This window comes from Ascaphus truei, chromosome 12, assembly GCF_040206685.1.
Source record: "Ascaphus truei isolate aAscTru1 chromosome 12, aAscTru1.hap1, whole genome shotgun sequence".
Lineage (NCBI taxonomy): Eukaryota > Metazoa > Chordata > Amphibia > Anura > Ascaphidae > Ascaphus > Ascaphus truei.
Genome location: NC_134494.1, coordinates 28102482 through 28123277, shown reverse-complemented (window position 1 = coordinate 28123277; position 20796 = coordinate 28102482). Strand labels below are relative to the sequence as shown.

The window sequence follows — 20796 nt, the reverse complement described above, 5'->3', positions numbered from 1 at the left end:
CCTCTAATCCATTACTATGATTGTAGGGCTTCCTACGTATTACTTAGGCTGGGTTTTGTAAATGCAACTAGTGCTGCAAGATCTGTTCCAAATGGAACACTGCCGTAACTGCCGTGAACTGATCATACAATACCTTCGGCCATATTGAAGACATAATTCCCCAGGCGGAGAGTTGTAGAACAGTAGGCACATTTGAAGCATTCCCTATGGAAGAAGTGTCCCTCAGCACTCAGTCGCTCCACAACATACACCCGTCTCTTGCAGAAATAACAGATGTCACTGCCGCCAATATTTGGAGGAAATTCTTTTCGGAAAGAACCCTGTAAACAAACCAAAAAAAAATGAGACATTACTTATTTTCTGTAAGGGATTTGCATTTAAAAGTGGAGAGTTGTATTGGATGGATTCGACCTAAATACAACTATATTCCTATGCAGGTTATGTGATACGTTGATGTAACAGATTCAATTTAGCATAGGTTGAACTTGATGGACATACTGTACGTCTTTTCTCAACCTCATCTACTATGTAACAGGACAGTTCTCCATGTACATATTAGAAAGAAGTCTAAAAAGCCAATGTACTATGTTATTAAACAACTCTCATGGTGGACCATTTAAAAAAGTGTCAGTAAAAGAGAAAGAGAGAAAACCAGTTGTATAAAAACAACAAGTTGATGTAGCTTAGAAAACAACTTAACCCATGGGGTTCTCAACTCCAGTCCTTAAGACCCTCCAACAGGTCAGGGTTTAAGGATATCTCTGCTTCAGCAGAGATGGCTCAATCAGAGGCTCTGTCAAAGACTGAGCCACCTGTGCTGAAGCAGGGATATCCTAAAAACCTACCCTGTTGGAGGGGGAACCTAATCTATTGGGGGGGTCTTGAGGATTGGAGTTGAGAACCCTTGACTTAAGCAGGCTTGGAGGAAGGCAGAAGCGTGATAACGCTGCAATCATATATATACACAGACATCAAATCCAAATTCCCAATATGCGCCAGCTAATGATTAACTGACCATGTGCACGTGCAAGGATACACAGCTATGATTTTTGTGGTCCATATTTTAAGCATTTGCTCCTTTCAGGTAAATGCAGTGTGGGACACTAGTGAAATGTTCACGCAAATCGTGAGCTGTGTGTGTTCAGGTCAGTACCTTCTGAAGAGGAGAAATAGAAGAGCAGGGGGAAGAAGGTTCCACAAAGAGAGAAGCTGCAGTTTCATCCAAAGACTGCTGAATTTAACACAAAGTAAAGTCTGTTATAATAAATCCCCTACTAACTAAAAAGACATAGGGAACATTTACTCAAAGCATTTGATGAGTTTTGCACCATAATTGCATCATTTTTATACTGTATGTACAGGTATGTGTTAATTATTACACCACTATAGAATTAAATCAACGCAGTATCTTAATTTAATTTTATGGTAATTACTAGGTCTCCAGTAAGAAAGAAATATGTGATTACCTGTTTTTGCACAATATAGCATTTAGTAAGTAATAGGTCAACGTATATTTTAAAAAATATATATATATTTTTTTTAAATGAGGACTTCTTACCAGCTCCGGAGACACAGACTTTGGTTTAGGTCTGTGATCATTAATATAAAGATTGACAATAACTTCTGCCACAGCACCTATCCCACTGGAAACCTTTCCTACAGTCATCTACCCAGCAAGAAAAGAAGAAGACAGCAAGTGAAGGCAAGAAACGGATTGATTTACAGGCCGCCTGTGAAATGGGAAAAATCAGAGGTGGTGCTAGTCAATGATGGGAGCAGAGTCTGAGTACATGTGGGGCCAGGCACTGTTAATCATACTGTAATGCAGGAGGGGCCCGCTCCGGTCCTCAAGGGCCACCAACAGCTCAGGTTAAGGATATCCCTGCATCAGCACAGGTGGAGTCAGGATGACGGCCACTTGTACCCTGACCTGTTGGTGACCCTTGAGGAAAGGAATTGGCCACTCCCGCTAAGGCCTGGGACATAGAGGGTTCAGCCGCGCTGAGCCGCGCTCCTGCTCTGCCTCGCCTGCTCAAAATGGAGCTTTTTCCTGTCCTTGCAGGCGAGGCAGTGAGCGCGCTCTGGGGGCGGGGCGGAGGCGGAGCAGAGGCGTGTCAGGAGGCGGAGCGGGAGGCGGGGCTAGTCCCTAGCTCCCATTGGATGTGAGCGGTCACGTGACTGCTCACATCGCTTCCCCGAGCGGCACATTTGAAACTTGCCTGTCTCGGCAAAGTTTCTGAGCCTCCGCACGCATCAGCACGCATGCGGAGGGGGAAACTATAGCCGCGCTGATGACAGATGCAGGGGGTTAGTGCATCTGCTCAGCGCGGCTCAGCGAGGCTGAAGCTATTATGTCCCAGGCCTAATGCATCAATAGTACATGAACATACAACACAATGGAATTTGAGATCCTTGTTGAATGTCCACCAATCGTAGTTAAGTAGATACAGCTCGACTATGCAGGATAAAGAATATGAATAATACATTGTAATTAGATTTGGGTCCACTTGTTTGCATAGAATGAGAAGCATTTGCTTAGCCTGCTCACGTCACCCAAGCTGATTATGTCTATGTCTATGAAAACCTCTATGTCTATGCAGTGCCAGTGTTATGCAACGGTGGGTGCTAAACAGGAATATATTAATACCCTACAACCCTTATCCTCCTCTTAAAACTTCCAGTATCAAAAAAAAATATATGAATATTTTCCCCTAAGCCATAGCATGTTTATTATGCCTAGAACCACCTCTGAATGAAATATACAGGTATGGAAATATAATGAAGGGGAAAGCAGAAAAATAAAGCATGCTAGGAAATCAGTGGTGAACCCCCATATACTGAAAGTGAGAACATGCAGAAATAAATGCGTGCATTACTGTGTGCTTATTTGAATTCCATTACCCAGAATCCCTGGCCGAAGTGGAAGTACTGTACGCTGAGAGAATCAGGAAAGGCAGGGTTGCAGACCCATCTGAGACGTGAACGTGCTCACAAGTGGTGTTTTTATTTGCATTACTAGGGTGGAAGTGTAGCACACAATTTTATATATCTTCTCCTGTGAAAATAACAGCCACGATTTATAAAGCTTACTTTATTAAATCCTCCCTCACTAAAACTGTTCATAACAAAGATGTAGGGTGTGTAGGCAACACTTCATATCCTATAATAACAACTAATCCATACGTCCCATCCTATTATTACCGGTCTTTTATCCTCAATAATCCATTATAAAGAGCTGTAGGTTATATCTCAGACAACTTTACTCTGCAGTACACCCTACACTTGTTTTTAAACTCTGAATGAAAACCCTTGATGTACAAACCCTACATATTGTTTAATATTTATTCAATGGCATGTACCCAACGGTATCTGTGCCCAGTTCTCGAAGGTGGCAAATAGAAGCAGTGCATGAATATCCACTGCTCCAAGATCAAATAAGATATATTTTCTACTTACTTGCCTTTTTTTCTGATTGTTATTGCTTCCTTAAGCCCGTGCCTAAAAATTACTTTTGAACCGTTAAGCAAAACATCTTAAAATCACTTCCTCAGGCGATATTTACTCTGAGTCCATGGGAACAAAAAGAAATGAGGGCTGTGCTATCATGGTATGTCTTGGAAAGGATCAGCATTCCGCAGAAAACATTCCGGGAATCTGAGAATCATGGTTACTGTAACTATGGAATTATTCCAGCCACCTAAAGATGACCCATGGTATCCAGTATAGAACAGCTGTAATACTGCAGCCCAGAGCGCTCTTATATATCCATGTTGAAACATTATTATTATTTTTTAAGTGTTGTATTCTTTTGTGCTGACCACTGAAAGGTAACTACTGACTTTATATCACCACAGATCACAATGGGAAGCGGGAAAACTTTTACGTACAGGAACATTTCCATTAATGTTTGTGTGACCTGATTTTAGGTGCTAAATGGGACATTATTAAATGTAGTGGTGTTTATTTCCCCCCCATTTTCAGAACGTGTCCCCTGCTTGCTGCCAATCTGTACCATTAACACCTTTCTCTTTTCCCTGAAAGATGATACCGAACTAAAGATCAAAGCTCTCCCCACCCTCCAACCCCATGGAAACATGTACTGTACCTGCTGTGTTACCCAAACAAACAGGAACTCTTGCTCTTTTGAACTCTGTGCCATTTTACCCTGCTTTACTTTGTTGTAGATCAAATCACAGAAGATACCCAATTCCTTTTAACTCCTTAGATGGTTGAGGAACTAGTACTATGGAAATGAACCATTCATGGTGTCTCTCGCCAAGACAAAGGGACCACATGGACCTGCCAAGATCCCATTTGACCTAATCTAAGTTCTGCCTGATGATCTTCATCAATGTTGTGTTTATCCAACATTTACAATGTAGTATGCTCTAATTAACTTAGCTGGCCAGCCCAGCACCACCTTTAAGACCAAATATTATTTCAGGATTACTGTCAAACACAGGCCCCAAAGGCTCTTTTTATCCCCTAAAATACATTTGAAATTGCGTCTTCATCATTTTTATGTTTAGTTCAACAGAACCAGATCTGCAGAAATAGATTTCTTCTGATGACGGAGGAATCCCTCCTACCAAATGGCTCAGTAAAAATGAAGGTGGATCCTTATTCATCTACATTTGTATTTGTTTTGTTTCTTTACTATCGGAAATCCCAATGAACCTCTATAAATCAATTATATTGTAATCCAGTACAACATCTAAATTACACTGGCATAATTAGGAAGCACATAAACCCAATATTCTTAATTAAGAAATTAGTAAATCAGTGCATTAGACTGAATACAGTGGCAGTCTTGACTCAAATTGTTGAAGGGCTGTTTAAGTGTCTGCCTCCCTAAATCTTCCTGAATTACCAATCCCAGTAGATCCAATCACCCCTTCCTACTTGTTGTCCTTCCTTCCTAATCCAACAGTAATCTCCATATTTTAAGAATAGAACAGATTTATGATACAAGTTTACATCTGTTTAGTAATGGCAGAATAGCGCAATAGGGATGCTGGAATTCAGGGGAATAATATGATGTGTTTGCTGTACTAACCAGCAATGGGAAAATCACCAATGCTACAGAACGTGACTCTGATGCAAGGCTTTAGCTACAGTATCAGATAATGCACAGGAAATGAAACAGGAGGTACGGTACGTTTAACGATTGGGCGCGACCCCGAGAGTGACTCCAAGGTCTTATCACACAGTGAATGGTGTAATATTGTAGGGAAATAATCATCATTAGGTCTCAGTGACCTCCCGGCTCTACGCAAAGGGTGTACAGATCGCCACCAGGAAAGGTAATCCGTTCCTTGATGGAATAAATCTCAGAGAACTAACAAATAAAAACACAAGAGGTACAGTGTATTGTAAAATGGACTTAAACTTAAAAAAAAAAGTGGCTTAATGATCCCACAGTAGGGGTTCCAACTCGGCCCTGCTTCGGGCCACAACTATAGATTTGTATATTTTTTTGTAAGGCCCTAATGGGGGCCATTTAAAGCGGCCGTTCTAATCTCCCGGAACACCATTTATTTTTTTATAAATAGTCTTTCAATGTACATTTGTCACCTAATCACATCCCTGTAAAAATACAAAGTAGCCTTTGATTTTAGAGATATATTGATCTGAAATAATTGTTTAATAATGATAACCCGTGAATTTTTTTTTTTTTTTTTAAGGTAAGGGTTTATAATTCAGGTCTGATAACCAACTCCATATCCTCAATTAGGAATGTGCTTGTAGACAGAGGTCGGAGCTGAAAATGTGGTCATATCTGTGCTCCTGTGTTTAGAAGAACCACAGTGCCAACTCCAGTCTTCAAGGGCCACCAACATGTCAGGTTTTAACGATATCCCCGCTTCAGCACAGGTTGCTCAATCAGTCATTATGACTGAACCACTGATTGAGCCACCTGTGCTGAAACAGGGATCTCTCGAATACCTGGCCTGTTGGTGGCTCTTGAGGACTGGCGTTGAACACTCCGGAATTACTGCCGTTGGGTCTCATATTGTGAGCACAAAGTTCACATCATCAACAGTCAAGGAAGGGTAAATAATGTTTAAAAACAATGTGAATGCCATGTTCTTTACATTCATCTTTCCATTCAGGATACCCAACGGTATATTACAGGAAGCAAGAATTTCCTGATTAAATAACTGAATATATTACTGTGCAAACATGAGAACAAGGAAAAGGAAGCACAGCGAGTTTATGTAGACTCAAGTCAAATGTACTATACCTACAGTATAGCAGCAAAGGCACCTTGTTTGGTAACCTCTATAATGCTAATTACATACATCCCACCATTTGCAAGTGAATTGTGTGTTCAAAAGTGGAGTTACATTTGAAGAAACTTCGCCCTAGAAAGTTTACATGTTTTTCCATCTTAAAAAGGTTTAATATATGATGGGCCAGTCAAAATAGTATTATCAATGGGGAAACTGGATGTATTTGTTACTCGCTTTACTCGATCATGTTTTTCAGCATAACTGTGTATAGTACATGCAAGCAAAGTGGAGTTATTTTATCATTTATAAATGAAAAGTCATTTTTAGGAAACTTGTTTTGGCCACTTTATAGAAGCTACAGTATATAAAATCAGAGATAAGGCAAAGTGCAATGTTTGCTTTTAAACAGAAGTTTGCATATGTTTTACCATCAAGCTGGCTATACACGTATTTCAATGCATAATTTATGAATAAGCAGAGCACAGGACATAGATAAACAAATAAAGATGCAGCCTCATCTCTGGCAATGCTCTCAACCTCTCCGGTCTCCAAGTTACTCTGCTGTTACTGTGTCTGTTGTACCTCTTTTGATGCAATTTTGCAGCTGGCAGGAAAATCCATTTTTAAGTCAGACCTATAAAATCCACCGCAAACGCATCCCAGTTGCTATTAGATCAACGTATATAGCAAGAGAAAGCAGCTGCAGTCTCGGTATATATGTGAATAGCTACAGATTAGAATGGGGATTGGGAAGGATTAATACAGGAAAATAAAATTACCACTAAATTATGATCTCTTTTAATTCCACATGCCAGTATAATCGTTCATATGAAAATAGGGTGGCAATAAAATAAAAAATAAAAAAAACACATTGATTATTAATATGTATCAAAAACACATGCATGCAAAAAAAATACAATTTAAAGATGATACCTGGCCAGGGTCAGGAAAAAAGAGTTTTTGCTTTTCTGCAGTTTTTTCGCTGGTACCATTTAATGCTATTATCTAGCAGTGAAACAAGAAAAGAAAAAAAAAACGTTGCACACGGCAAAAAGAGAAATGGCCGATATTATTTTGACACATTTACATACTTTGTAGACTAAACGGGAAAGTAAATAGTTGATGTGTAAAGCATGATATATTGGGAGTTTGTGAGATGATGATGCTGCGTAGGCAGAAGATATTGAAAACAGTCATGAGACACAGTCTTGTGCTTCTTAGCAAGGTGCCAAGACCATTGGATTTGTCTACTGGACTGCCCGGCTTCATGACATTAGGCAATTACGCCTAAAGCATCTTCTGTTCTACCTTTCAATTATATATTTTTTCTGCAATATCTGTGCAGCTAGTTGATTCCAATATTATTCTGGTGTTTTCAAATTTAAACACCGGTGCTTAAGACTTTGTTTTTAAAAACATTCATCTTGAGCAGAGTTGCTCTTCCAGTAAAATTAGGATAGTGGAGAAAAAGCAAGTTGGGAGTATATTTCCAGGTCTTCCACAGTTCACCAAGACCCAGAAGGATCAAAGTGACCCGCAAGCAGCTTTGGGAGCTCTCGGAGGGGAAAAGCCTGGAACAATTGGAATGAGGAGGATGTATAATTTGGGAAGGGGACATAGGTTAAGGGAGGGGGGACGGGTAAAGCCCTGTATTATACTCCCACTGTTGAGAAAACAAAGACAACCTCAAAATTCTCTCTATAGCATAATATCAAGTTACCAATCTCACCTATTATTGCAAATGTAGGTCACTGTTATATGACTGTTACTGGAAAAAGTGAGTATTTGGTCAAACAGATGCATGACCAGCAGCTGACTTTCCCTATGGTAGTTTGGCTGTATCTTTATAACTGCAGGAAAAAAACAATGAAACAAGAAGAAATCTATGGACCGTATGTACATGATGGGTACGGTACGGCAGCAGCTGGCTGCATGGAATACTCCTCCCAAAGACCGTGAGAGAGCAGTTTAACACTGCAGGTACATAGATCCAATAGTGGCACGAAGTAACAAAGCTGCGGGCATGAAGTTTACCCAACAATGTCGCAAGACAGCAATTCATGCGTTTTTTTGTTTGTTTGTTTTCTAGTACCGGGTTGAAGCAGGGGGTCTCCGGTCGCCCACCCCCATTAATTTCAGCTCCAAGGATCCCCTGCTTCCTGAGATACAGACCTCCCCCCAGTCACTAGCCAACAGGAAGCTTCGCCGATTGATGTCACGGCTTCCTATTGGCCCGCAGGGCACAGGAGCTTTGAAACGCGAGCCTTGCTAGCTGAGCGGCTGCCGGCACCCCCTACGGAAGGTCTGTATCTCTGGAAGCAGGGGGTCCCCTGAGCTGAAACGAATGGGGTTCAGCTCCACAAACCTTCAATCCAATGTAAAAAAAATTGGATCATCTCTCTAATAGCTTTCATACCAGTTAGGCAGGAGAGGAGACGGAGATGGGTTTGAGTGGTGGGCGGCATGTGAATTAGGACTTTAGTTGGAAACAATTTGTACAAAAACAGCCAAAGTGTTTATTAATGGGGGGATATAAGAGTATTTTAACACTACCAGATTCATCCCCAGACTACATGAGAGGCGTCTGATGGTGCTCTATAGAAAATAGAGCTAGTTTGGAAAGGCGTTTTACAACAAATCTTAAACTTAAAGTCAGCACAACTCATCACCTCAATTAGGTCCAATTTATTGCTGTTAATACTAGGGAAAGTTAATTAAATTTACTGGGCGGGGGGAAGAGGAGGGGGGAAAACATGAAAAATGTCCAAACATCTACAATTTAAGATACAATCACCAATATAAATAATATTTATATACTGCAAATGTGCGTGTGCAGAGAATATATATATATATAATATATATAGCAAATATACCAATATTTTTTTGGTGATTTGTCGACCACTGTGTGTGTATATATATATATATATATATATATATATATACACATACACAGTGGTCGACAAATCACCAAAAAAATCTACTCGCCCAACAAAAAAATCTACTCGCCACCTAGTACCAAACGTGTGATGCCTGGGCCAATAGGAGCTCGCCACGATGTTAAATCCACTTGCCCGGGGCGTGCAAATGTATAGGTTTGTCGAACACTGTATATATATATATATATATTACAGTATAACTGTGTGCTCATTTGCATGTCATTTCCCAGAATCCCTTGCTGCAGTGGAAGTGCTGTGTGATAATGGTGAAAGGCGGGGTTGCAGACCTGCCTAATACATGCAAATGAGCATACAGTATATTTACATTTGCTATATGCTTTGCTGTGGAGGGTTTTTGTCACTTTTTTTACTCACCATAACTTAACTCAGAGTATATATATATATACAGTGTTCGACAAACCTATACATTTGCTCGCCCCGGGCGAGTGGATTTAACCCCCGAGCGAGTAAATATTGGCCCAAGCAGCACAGTTTGGTACTAGGTAACGAGTAGATTTTTTTGTGTGGCGAGTAGATTTTTTGGTGATTTGTCAACCACTGTGTATATATATATATATATATATATATATATATATATATATATATATATATCTTTTTTGGGGGCAGAAATTATTTTATCGGTCATTTGAAAACGTACAAATTGACAGGTAACAAGGTCAGTTTTTCCAGCAAAAGCAACCCATTTGAGTAATGATGAACAATGGAAATAGAAAAACACATATAAACACTGCGATACCTTTTTAGAATGAGTAGCAGTGGGAGCGGGGTCAATGGCGGGTGGAGATGAAGGAAGACTTGAATCATGAACTTGGGTAGCATAGGAGGGGATTTTAGATGAAAAATGGGATAAGCCGAGGGAAGGCACAGGTAGTTTATTCTGTATAGATCAGAAGTATTGGAATAATAGATTATGCAACAGTTTTAGAACGTTTATCAAACACATGTTAAGAGAAGAAATAAAGAATGATCATGCAGAATATGAATTAACAAATGCTATGAAGCTCTACAGTAGGTGTATTAGTTCTATCAGCTCACCGACCACATGTTACAATTCTATACACATTTATAGCTCCATTATAAAACGGATGTGGACGTGTAAATGGTGGTGGCATTTAAGCAAGAGATCAAATAATTGTAACACTTCTGTTTTGACATCACATCCGCTTTATGAACTGTTCCTATCATACAAAGAGCAACATTGTATATATAACACATTGTATCCTCGACATATTATCCTTTATGTCCCATAATCACTAGTGTTCATCACAAATGTGATGTTATCAGTAAACCACTAAAAATAAAACATACTTGCTGTGGGAACTGAAAAGCCAGAAGAAGAAAAAAAGAAGAAACTTTGATAATACTGCCGATGCTACTCTTTCTGGCATCTGTATTATACTGTAGTGCCGATGAGTATTCTAAAACAAATCTGGGGCAATCACCAACAAGACCCAGGTACATGCTGGGTACATGCTGCAACATTTCAGTGACATTTCTACAGACAGACTAATGGCCCCAATGGGATTAACAGCGGGGGTCCCTGGCAGTCCCATTCACACTGAATGGGACTGCCAGGGACCCCTGCTGTGTTAATCCGATGGGCCATTAGTCTCTGCAGAAATGTCACTGAAATGTTGCAGCATGTACCCAGCATGTACCTGGGTCTTGTTGGTGATGGTCCCAGATTTTCCAAGGCAAGTTTAAAGAAAGTTTTAGAATACTCGGCGGCACACCTGTATATACACAAAAGGGGATCTCTCTATCATTCTGTATCCTAAGTCCAAGCCTAGTATTATCCATGGGTCATGTCCTAATTTCAAACCAACATAACAGATCTCCAGCGTTTTTAGTTTTAGATTCAAGTATAATAGGTTTTCAAGGTTAACATTTCCAAAACAGTCGCGCTCCGTCAACCCAGCATCCAGTTTGAGAGCGATCCTGTATCCCGTGTTAACGTGAAAAGTTCCCCAATGAATATTCACCTGTGGGAAATCCACGCAGCCGAACATGGAGGCGAGGTGGGCGGCTTTCTCTTTGATATTCTTTTTATGAAACTCTCTATTTGCTAAGGATTTCGCTCTCTTCTGCAGTGACAGCGGGAAGCAGAGGGGTGGGGAGGAGGAGGAGAGAAACAGATTTGTAAGAGGGAAAAAAAAGGTAGAAAGCGCAGTGAATAAAAGAGTGAAAGTTACAGAATATCATTTCTAACCCTTCGTTATCGCGGGGTCTGCAATGCGACGCCCCTACTCCCGTCTATCATTAATTAGGTTAAGTAAAGAAGGCGCCTCATAAGTAAGTCTCTTAGTTTTATGGCAGTTGTTCTGTTTAATAAGTATGTAGTTTGCAGTGATTTCTGATGATGCAGAGGAGATATTTATAGGAGAAGCTGTGGATTCTAATACTTGTGTGCTTGAAACATTTGGATGGGGATCTATGTGGTAATATCGATAGTAACAAGTCTCCATACAAGTTGCAGTCAGAGAAGCGAGTTTGCAACATAATATGGGGCCATATTTATTAAGTGGTGCCACACATTAAGACACCATTAAATGGAATAAATTGCTCTACGGCACTGTAAGGTGTATTATTACTTAACCACACTTAGGTCTTAGACCATTACATATGGTCCATGGTCTCACAAGACACTAGGGCCTATTCTAGTAGCTCAGAAGTGTGACAAACCGCTGCTATAGGGCCCTTTCCGATGGGATTGGCATGCTTTGCTATTCTGTAAGCCCTTCCCGCATGTCCAGTCCGTGTTTTAAAGGGTTTTTTTTTTAGAAGCGGTTTCACTCCGGTTTTGCCAATCTGATCGGTTTGTGAAAAAAAGCCTCCAACTCTTGTTTTTTTTTTTTTTTTGCTAAAACTGCAATTCTCATTATGCAAACCGCTTCTAAAAACTCCCTTTGGTATTGGTGATGCGAGTTACATCCAGAGTCTGAAATAGGGGTTTGGCCGAGAGCCTAAAACCCCTAAAATCAGACTAGGGATGGAGTTGGCACAAGGTCAGGTCATTCCACTTCTAAACCAAGTACGATCCGGGTGTCCTGGCTGTTAAACCAGGCGGGTTGTCACTTTTCTTATAATAGAAGCGGTTTGCAATAAAGAATAAGGGTTTTCCCACATTACATTCCGCGACTTCTGAACATGTTCTGTTTGGCACTGACAACGTCGGAGCTACTAGAATACAGTGTCTTCACATGGAGGCGCACTTAACGATACCCATCTATAAAAGTCTTAACTTGGGAATGGAAGTGCAGAGTACAGGTCCTTCTTTATTAGGGGTGCTATTCCATTAGGCACCTTCTTTATTAGGGGTGCTATTCCATTAGGCACCTTCTTTACTGTATATTGTGTTTCTTTTAAGTTTAGAAGAGAGAGACGGAAGCAGCAAGGAAGCATTGCATCTGCTTTGTTGCTGCAGAAGCACATTGCAAAGCAATAGGTTGTAGGTCCTTCTAACTGTGAACAGGTCGAGATTAGAGATGTATTGCATGCTAGAGAATTAGTACCGTAACCAACGAAATGGAAAAGCATGGCAGCAAAAAAAAAAAAAAAAACGGCCAGTCACCTGCTGAACCTTTTCTTCAAGCTGCTGGAGACGCTCAAGAATACCAGACAGTGCAGCAGCAGAAGGGAAAGCAGATGTGAAAGGGTCTTTTGTCTCCGAGAGGCTGGGGTTCAGGTCAGCTTTCACTATGGGCCTTGGATCCCTGGCCGCAGTGACTGGCGCAGGCGTGGGCTTGGGGAGCGGCCTGACCATCTGCTGAGGCCTAGCTACTGCCTGAAACTAGGAAACACTGCAAATGAAAAGAAGGGTTCTTCGTTCCAGCCTGGAGCACATGCTCGTCATGCATTCACTCGTCCAGACCTAAGCTAAAAGGCAAATTCTGCCATCTCCTTCCTCCATAATCACTTGACCTGTTGGCGTGACCAGCAGTGCATTGCCTCTATTAGGCAGGGTGCATTAATGCCACCCCTCAATAATGAATGGTCTGACCGGCAGTGATCGCATATAATCAAAGGAAATCTTGCTTTGTTTTCGGACATTTTGATACGTTTACTGAAGTACTAAAAAGAGAAGATGCAACAAATGCAACTATTTGTATATCCCAGGGGTGTCCAACTCCAGTCCTCACTGGGCACCAACAGGTCAGGTTTTAAGGATATCCCTGCTTCAGCATAGGTGGCCCAACCCATTATAAACTGTGTCCAGTTAATCTTCCCCTGACTTGTCCCATTGCTCCGGGTCATTAGCAGACACAAGCATTGGTAAAGTGATGCAAAACATGTCACAGGTATGTTTTGCAAAGTAGGCAATGGCGGCCAACTCCAACGCCAGTCCTCAAGGGCCACCAACAGGTCAGGTTTTCAGGCTATCCCTGCTTCAGCACAGGTGGCTCAGTCAGAATGAGCACGTCACCTGTCCTGAAGCAGGGATACCCCTAATACTTGACCTGTTTGTGGCCCTTGAGGACTGGAGTTGGCCACCCCTGCAAGATACGAGTTTATGCACTTTTAAATATTCTTCATGCATGTTCAGCCAAATGGCAAACCAACCTACAGTGCAATAGATTGCTGCGTTCCCCTTATCCCGGCGGTGATTTAGTTACCGGACATCAGCTTTTCGCTGTCTCTTGTGTATGCATTCCCAATGTAGGCAAACATTGTAGGAAATGTAAGGCAATATTATCTACCGTTGTTTCCCCCCAAAAAATTAAGAATATGACAGAATCCCTTAAAGACGAATATAACGGAGAATACATTCAATTTTCCATATGAAAGCGAGCAGGAAAAAGCATAGCATGATGCCCCAAAGAGGGCTATTCTCTGCGTTACGGTTGAACGAGGCACATGCATGAAGTCATACCTGCCTTTTCTGTTCAGGCGGAGGTACGCAGGGGCTCGAATCCGTGGGTTTAGCAAAGCGAGGGTTAACAGGAGGAGGGTCACAGGGAGAAAGCAACGCCTTCTATGAGCATGTGTGATATCCAAAAAGCACAGCAGAAAACACAGGTAAAAAAAAGTTTAGAGAAGGATAGAGTGAGAAGAAGAATGTTACATAGCTTTAGCGGTCAGTGTAAGGGAAATACAGCAGCTGTTTGGCATTTATTAAGAAAAGGTTTATAGCAACTTGGCAGCACCTGTGTTAAGGATCAGCTTTTATAACTGTGTAGCCATACGTCCTCCAACTTTATCAAATAATTAGCAGGCTCCCCTCATATCCATTGTATATTTTACCCCAACACAGTTTTACTTAGAGCCATATTCTATATACAGTATAGTCTGACGCGACAGTTTGGGCTGCTTGACCAAAAATACCTACTGAAAACAATAGTGATTTTTGCCCAAAAATAGCCTTTACGATCCCTTTGGACTATATAGAATGACCCCCATAGTCTTGATTGAAATGTCAGATGGCTAAGGCTGGAACATTGTTGAAGTAGTAACATTATCAATCGTGCTATTGGACATGGGTGCTCAACTCCAGTCCTCAAGAACCCCCAACAGGTCAAGTTTACAGGATATCCCTGCTTCAACACAGGTGTCTCAATCAATTCCGGCTTCAGCACAGGTGGCTTAATCTGTCCCTGCTTCAGCACAGGGGGCTCAACCAATGGCGCAGTCTTTGATTGAGCCTCTGATTGAGCCACCTGTGCTGAAGCTGGGATATCCTGAAAACCTGACCTGTTGGGGAGGGGGGGGGGAGGAGGGAGGAGAGTGGATGTCTTGAGAACTGGAGTTGAGCACCCCTGTTATAGGACCTTAATAAAGTTTCAGTAAAAGACATGGATAAGCATGGGAATAATTATTTTCCGTTAGAATTCTAAAGTAAAAGAAGAAAGTCAAAACACGGAGACAATTTGGAAGGGTATACAAGAGGAGTCAAGAACAGGGGAGAAAAAAAGTTTAGGAGACAAGTCAGAAAAAGTAGGAAATGTAATGTCCTTTGCCATCCGGGAGGTCTAACGAATGTAAATGTGGTTTTTGCATTATTCTTCGTAACTAAACACAAGTTTCATGTTTTTGAAGACCTCATATTGCCATATTGGGTTATTGAAATGGTATACTATTGAAAGAAAAATCGGTATATTCACGCATGATATTTGTAATGAATAGCTGGATCTACAAATCCTGTAGGATAAACCTCAGTGATATCCTGTCCTCCAGTAGAGATTATACGGACTGTTCTCTCTAAAGACCATTATCTGAAACAAACTACTTCTTTGATTCAGAATAAAAAAAAATTGCTCCTCCATAACAAATGACACGATGCATTTAAACAAGAGTTTAGTGAATTTAACATCATTCAAATCTGCCGCGAAAACTGTGTTTTTGTTTTGCAATTTTGAACAATCGCCAATTTGTGTTTTTTTTTAGTTCTATTATTTGAATCTTCGTAAATGTAAAAATTGGCGTTAGTTCACAAATTCACAAAGAGAATTTTTCGCCAAATAGTGAAAGTCCACAATTCGCAAAGGAAGCGGTCACCGACTGGCAAATAGTTTGAAAATTCACCAAAACCGTCAACACACCCGCAACATGTTTAGTTTCTATGTTTTTCCAAAATTGTGGGGGGATGAGTGGGGAGAAACCGTGAATCGAATTTCGACATATTCGCCCGTCTCTATTTACCATGTGACATGCTGTAGATATGGGATTATGCTAGGGTTGACCTTACCTGTCGCCGCAGAGAAGTGTTTGGTGCATTTTCTTCAAATTTCGCTAGTAACTGCGTTGCCATGGACTTCACTTTGTTTTGATTGATGACTTCTCTAGTGTCGCTGCACTCATTTCCGGCACTTATACTCTGACTGGGAAAGCTTGCAGGCTACAAAACAAAGACGTGAAACGTGTTTTCTGAAACGTACAACACACTCGTTAGCTATTTTCATCGCCCCTGGCATCTATGCAGGGTTTGTGCATTTCATGAAACAAGGAATAAAAAGACACCCATACTCCCATGGAAGGCTTCATGGATGACCAGATGTTCCAACTTTTCCAAAGCCATTTTGCGGTGACTTCTACAAAGTGGAAGGGAGCAGTGATCGTGGAACGGAGGAGGGAGAAGGCTTGGGCAGGTACATCCCAGCCACAAACATTACTTTGTGCCATAAGTGTAAATCATTAAATAAATAAACCCATTCAGCAACAATGGTGCTAATATTGCCACAACCTAAACTCCAGAATTCCTCACACTCCCCTAAATCCTATCCCACCATATTGGTTCTTTGACATAAATCTCCAATGGTCCTTCCCTGCTACCAATTAGACTGTAAGCTCCTCGGGGCAGGGACTCCTCTTCCTTAATGTTACTTTTATGTCTAAAGCACTTATTCCCATGATCTGTTATTTATATTATCTGTTATTTATTTGATTACCATGTGTATTAATACTGTGAAGCGCTATGTACATTAATGGCGCTATATAAATAAATTAACAAAGAAGGTTCCAGGGCACTACGGATTTTCAAAAGGATTTAATAGAAGAGGCACAACGTTTCAACCACCACACGTGGTCTTTCTCAAGTGAAGATAAATACTAATACTAATAGGTCCACTACTTATAGCCCATACCCCAGGTGCAGTCATTCCAAATTCATCCGGTATCTTTCCTTGATGGGTGCTTGCATTGCGCATGCGCGCGCATGTCCGTGATGTAATATCTGGCGGAAGTCCCGCCTTCAGATCGATCCGGTCTTCAGTTGTTATTCATCACTCTGGAGATCTCGACATCCCGTCCAGGCGCATGCGCGAGCGCGTGAACGACATCCCTCCTATGACTGCTGACGTCATACTGTTGAGATGTACCCATCTGTCCCACGACGATCTGCTATGATGTATATCCTTGTAAGAGTGACAATAACAGCCTTGAGCTGTATTTCTTGCAATAAAGTCTTTTATTCCTTTTGCACCATGTCTGGATTCTTTGGGGATGTAGATAGCAGGCTTGTAGTGGAACATAAACGATAAAGAGCAAAAAAGAAGCCATCAGTATAAGTCCGGAAATAATCACTTAAATAATAACCATAAAACAGTGAGGAATAAAGGCAAAAGGGAACTATTAGAGATTATAATAGCTAATATATTAAAGAGGCATAAAACAGAGAGCAGAGAAAAACAGCAGCAACAGCAGAGTCACTAAAGCCACCTGAATCATTGATATTTTATCTGATATTAATGAAACTATTCAGGGAGATATAATCATTAGGGCCCTTTGGATTTACGGTGTCGAGTGTAAATGTCCAGAATGCTTCCCTTTGCAAAAGTGCAGTGTCTTTATCTGCCCCAGAGAAGATCTTTTGAACGTGATCAATGCCCATCAATTTCAATGACGACATTGTATGATTGAATTCTGTACAGTGCCTAATTAAAGCGGTTTCCTCTTTTTTGGCGTTGATCTTGCTGCGGTGTTCGATAAAACGCGTTTTTAACATTCTGTTCGTCTTACCAACGTAAACTAAACTGCATGGGCATTTAATTATGTAAATTACATTTGTCGTGGTACATGTGATCCTATAATTGATCTTGAATTTTTTCCCACTTCTGGGGTGACGAAACTCATCCCCCCTGTGTTGAGACTGTTACAGATTGGGCACCCGTAGCATTTATAACACCCCGGTTTTGCTTGGAAGAAATGTGTTGTGTGATGATGTTTAATATCATCTGCAGAAATCAAAATATCTTTGATGTTACGCCCTCTCTGGTATGCGAACCTGGGTCTCTCTTTACACACCGTATTTAGTAAGCCGTCATGTTGTAATACACTCCAATGTTTATTTATGCTGTCTTTAATAAATCTACTGGCTGTAGTGTATTTGCTTACTATATTGATTCTTTGATGAGCTTCAACCTGGTGTAGATCCTCAACAACCTCTCAATTCTAGATTTCCTATAGCCGCGTTGTAAGAATCTAGTTTTAATATCATCCAGTGTAGTATTTAGTTTTTCTGGTCTGTCAACAATTCGTGTTGCCCTTATTTTTAGGGAATAAGGCAACATGTTTTTAAGCGATTCTGGAGGAAAACTACACCCCCATAAGGTGGAATTCCTATCTGTAGGTTTTCTGTACAAATCGGTGTGCAGCACCTGTCCATCAAAGGATATAAGAACATCTAAAAACGAGATTTGCTTATCACTCCAGTTTTTTGTGAAACGCACAGGTGTGGGAATTTGCTCTAAATAATCAAAAAAATTAGTAAATTCATCATCGGTACCTTCCCATATGATGAACAGGTCATCGATGTACCGACAATAAAAAAGAATCTTACTTTCAAACACAGTATTGTAAATATACTTGTTCTCAAAGTCAGCCGTATATAGATTGGCATAGGAGGGTGCTACGTTGCTCCCCATTGCTGTACCATTAGTTTGTAAGTAGAAGGTCTTCTCATACTTAAAATAATTCTTATGAAGCACAAAATGCAGCAATAGAATGATAAAATCAATGGGTGGTTGTTTAGTGTGTTTTTTCTCCAGGAATCCTTTAACTATTTCTATACCCTCGGCGACCAGTATTATATCTACTGCAAAAATACACAAAAGTCTACCTAATCCCCCAGGTAGGCCGATCATCTCAGCCACCAATTCCATTAACCAGCCGCTAGCTATTTTTGTGGATCAGTTTCTGCAACCTATTGTGAATGAAGGTCGAGCATACATTAAGGACACATTTGACTTCCTTGAGAAGATCAGAACATTATCAGTACAGGACAAAAAAATCCTGCTGGTGACTATGGATGTCACCAGCTTATATACTATTATCCCGCACACTGAGGGTACAGAAATAGTTAAAGGATTCCTGGAGAAAAAACACACTAAACAACCACCCATTGATTTTATCATTCTATTGCTGCATTTTGTGCTTCATAAGAATTATTTTAAGTATGAGAAGACCTTCTACTTACAAACTAATGGTACAGCAATGGGGAGCAACTTAGCACCCTCCTATGCCAATCTATATATGGCTGACTTTGAGAACAAGTATATTTACAATAATGTGTTTGAAAGTAAGATTCTTTTTTATTGTCGGTACATCGATGACCTGTTCATCATATGGGAAGGTACCGATGATGAATTTACTAATTTTTTTGGTTATTTAGAGCAAATTCCCACACCTGTGCGTTTCACAAAAAATTGGAGTGATAAGCAAAATCTCGTTTTTAGATGTTCTTATATCCTTTGATGGACAGGTGCTGCACACCGATTTGTACAGAAAACCTACAGATAGGAATTCCACCTCTAGTTTTCCTCCAGAAATCGCTTAAAAACATGTTGCCTTATTCCCAAAAAATAAGGGCAACACGAATTGTTGACAGACCAGAAAAACTAAATACTACACTGGATGATATTAAAACTAGATTCTTACAACGCGGCTATAGGAAATCTAAAATTGAGAGGGCCTTTAACAAAGAGGTTGTTGAGGATCTGCACCAAGTTGAAGCTCAAAGAATCAATATAGTAAGCAAATACACTACAGCCAGTAGATTTATTAAAGACAGCATAAATAAACATTGGAGTGTATTATAACATGACGGCGTACTTAATACGGTGTGTAAAGAGAGACCCAGGTTCGCATACCAGAGAGGGCTTAACATCAAAGATATTTTTATTTCTGCAGATGATATTAAACATTATCACACAACACATTTCCTCCAAGCAAAACTGGGGTGTTATAAAATGCTACGAGTGCACAATCTGTAACAGTCTCAACACAGGGGGAATGAGTTTCGTCACCACAGAAGTGGGAAAAAATTCAAGATCAATTATAGGATCAAATGTACCGCGACCAATGTAATTTACATAATTAAATGCCCATGCGGTCTAGTTTACGTTGGTAAGACGAACAGAATGTTAAAAACGCGTTTTATCGAACACCGCAGCAAGATTAACGCCAAAAAAGAGGAAACCGCTTTAATTAGGCACTGTACAGAATTCAATCATACAGTGTCGTCATTGAAATTGATGGGCATTGATCACGTTCAAAAGATCTTCTCTGGGGCAGATAAAGACACTGCACTTTTGCAAAGGGAAGCATTCTGGACATTTACACTCGACACCGTATATCCAAAGGGCCCTAATGATTATATCTCCCTGAATAGTTTCATTAATATCAGATAAAATATCAATGATTCAGGTGGCTTTAGTGACTCTGCTGTTGCTGCTGTTTTTCTCTGCTCTCTGTTTTATGCCTCTTTAATATATTAGCTATTATAATCTCTAATAGTTCCCTTTTGCCTTTATTCCTCACTGTTTTATGGTTATTATTTAAGTGATAATTTCCGGACTTAAACTGATGGCTTCTTTTTTGCTCTTATCGTTTATGTTCCACTACAAGCCTGCTATCTACATCCCCAAAGAATCCAGACATGGTGCAAAAGGAATAAAAGACTTTATTGCAAGAAATACAGCTCAAGGCTGTTATTGTCACTCTTACAAGGATATACATCATAGCAGATTGTCGTGGGACAGACGGGTACATCTCAACAGTATGACGTCAGCAGTCATAGGAGGGATGTCGGTCACAACTCGCGCATGCGCCTGGATGGGATGCCGAGATCTCCAAAGTGATGAATAACAACCGAAGACCGGATCGATCTGAAGGCG

At 40.6% G+C, this 20796-nt stretch overlaps 1 protein-coding gene across 17 annotated transcripts in view; it reads right to left on the bottom strand.

Annotated features, from left to right (window-relative positions):
- The window catches only part of MICAL2 (microtubule associated monooxygenase, calponin and LIM domain containing 2), a 238216-nt gene that overhangs the window by 82446 nt on the left and 134974 nt on the right, over positions 1–20796 (bottom strand). For 7 of the 17 annotated variants that reach the window (XM_075567121.1, XM_075567123.1, XM_075567120.1 and 4 more), the window contains exons 16-24: positions 15873–16022; positions 14061–14162; positions 12762–12980; positions 11173–11274; positions 9927–10067; positions 7167–7238; positions 1559–1666; positions 1154–1231; positions 134–320 (exon numbers count right to left, since the gene is read on the bottom strand). In XM_075567121.1, the coding sequence (XP_075423236.1) occupies positions 134–320; positions 1154–1231; positions 1559–1666; positions 7167–7238; positions 9927–10067; positions 11173–11274; positions 12762–12980; positions 14061–14162; positions 15873–16022 (1159 nt within the window). Of the gene's footprint in view, positions 1–133; positions 321–1153; positions 1232–1558; positions 1667–7165; positions 7239–7962; positions 8084–9926; positions 10068–11172; positions 11275–12761; positions 12981–14060; positions 14163–15872; positions 16023–20796 lie in introns of those variants that run through there. The other 10 variants (XM_075567124.1, XM_075567126.1, XM_075567125.1 and 7 more) reach the window with 10 other exon arrangements.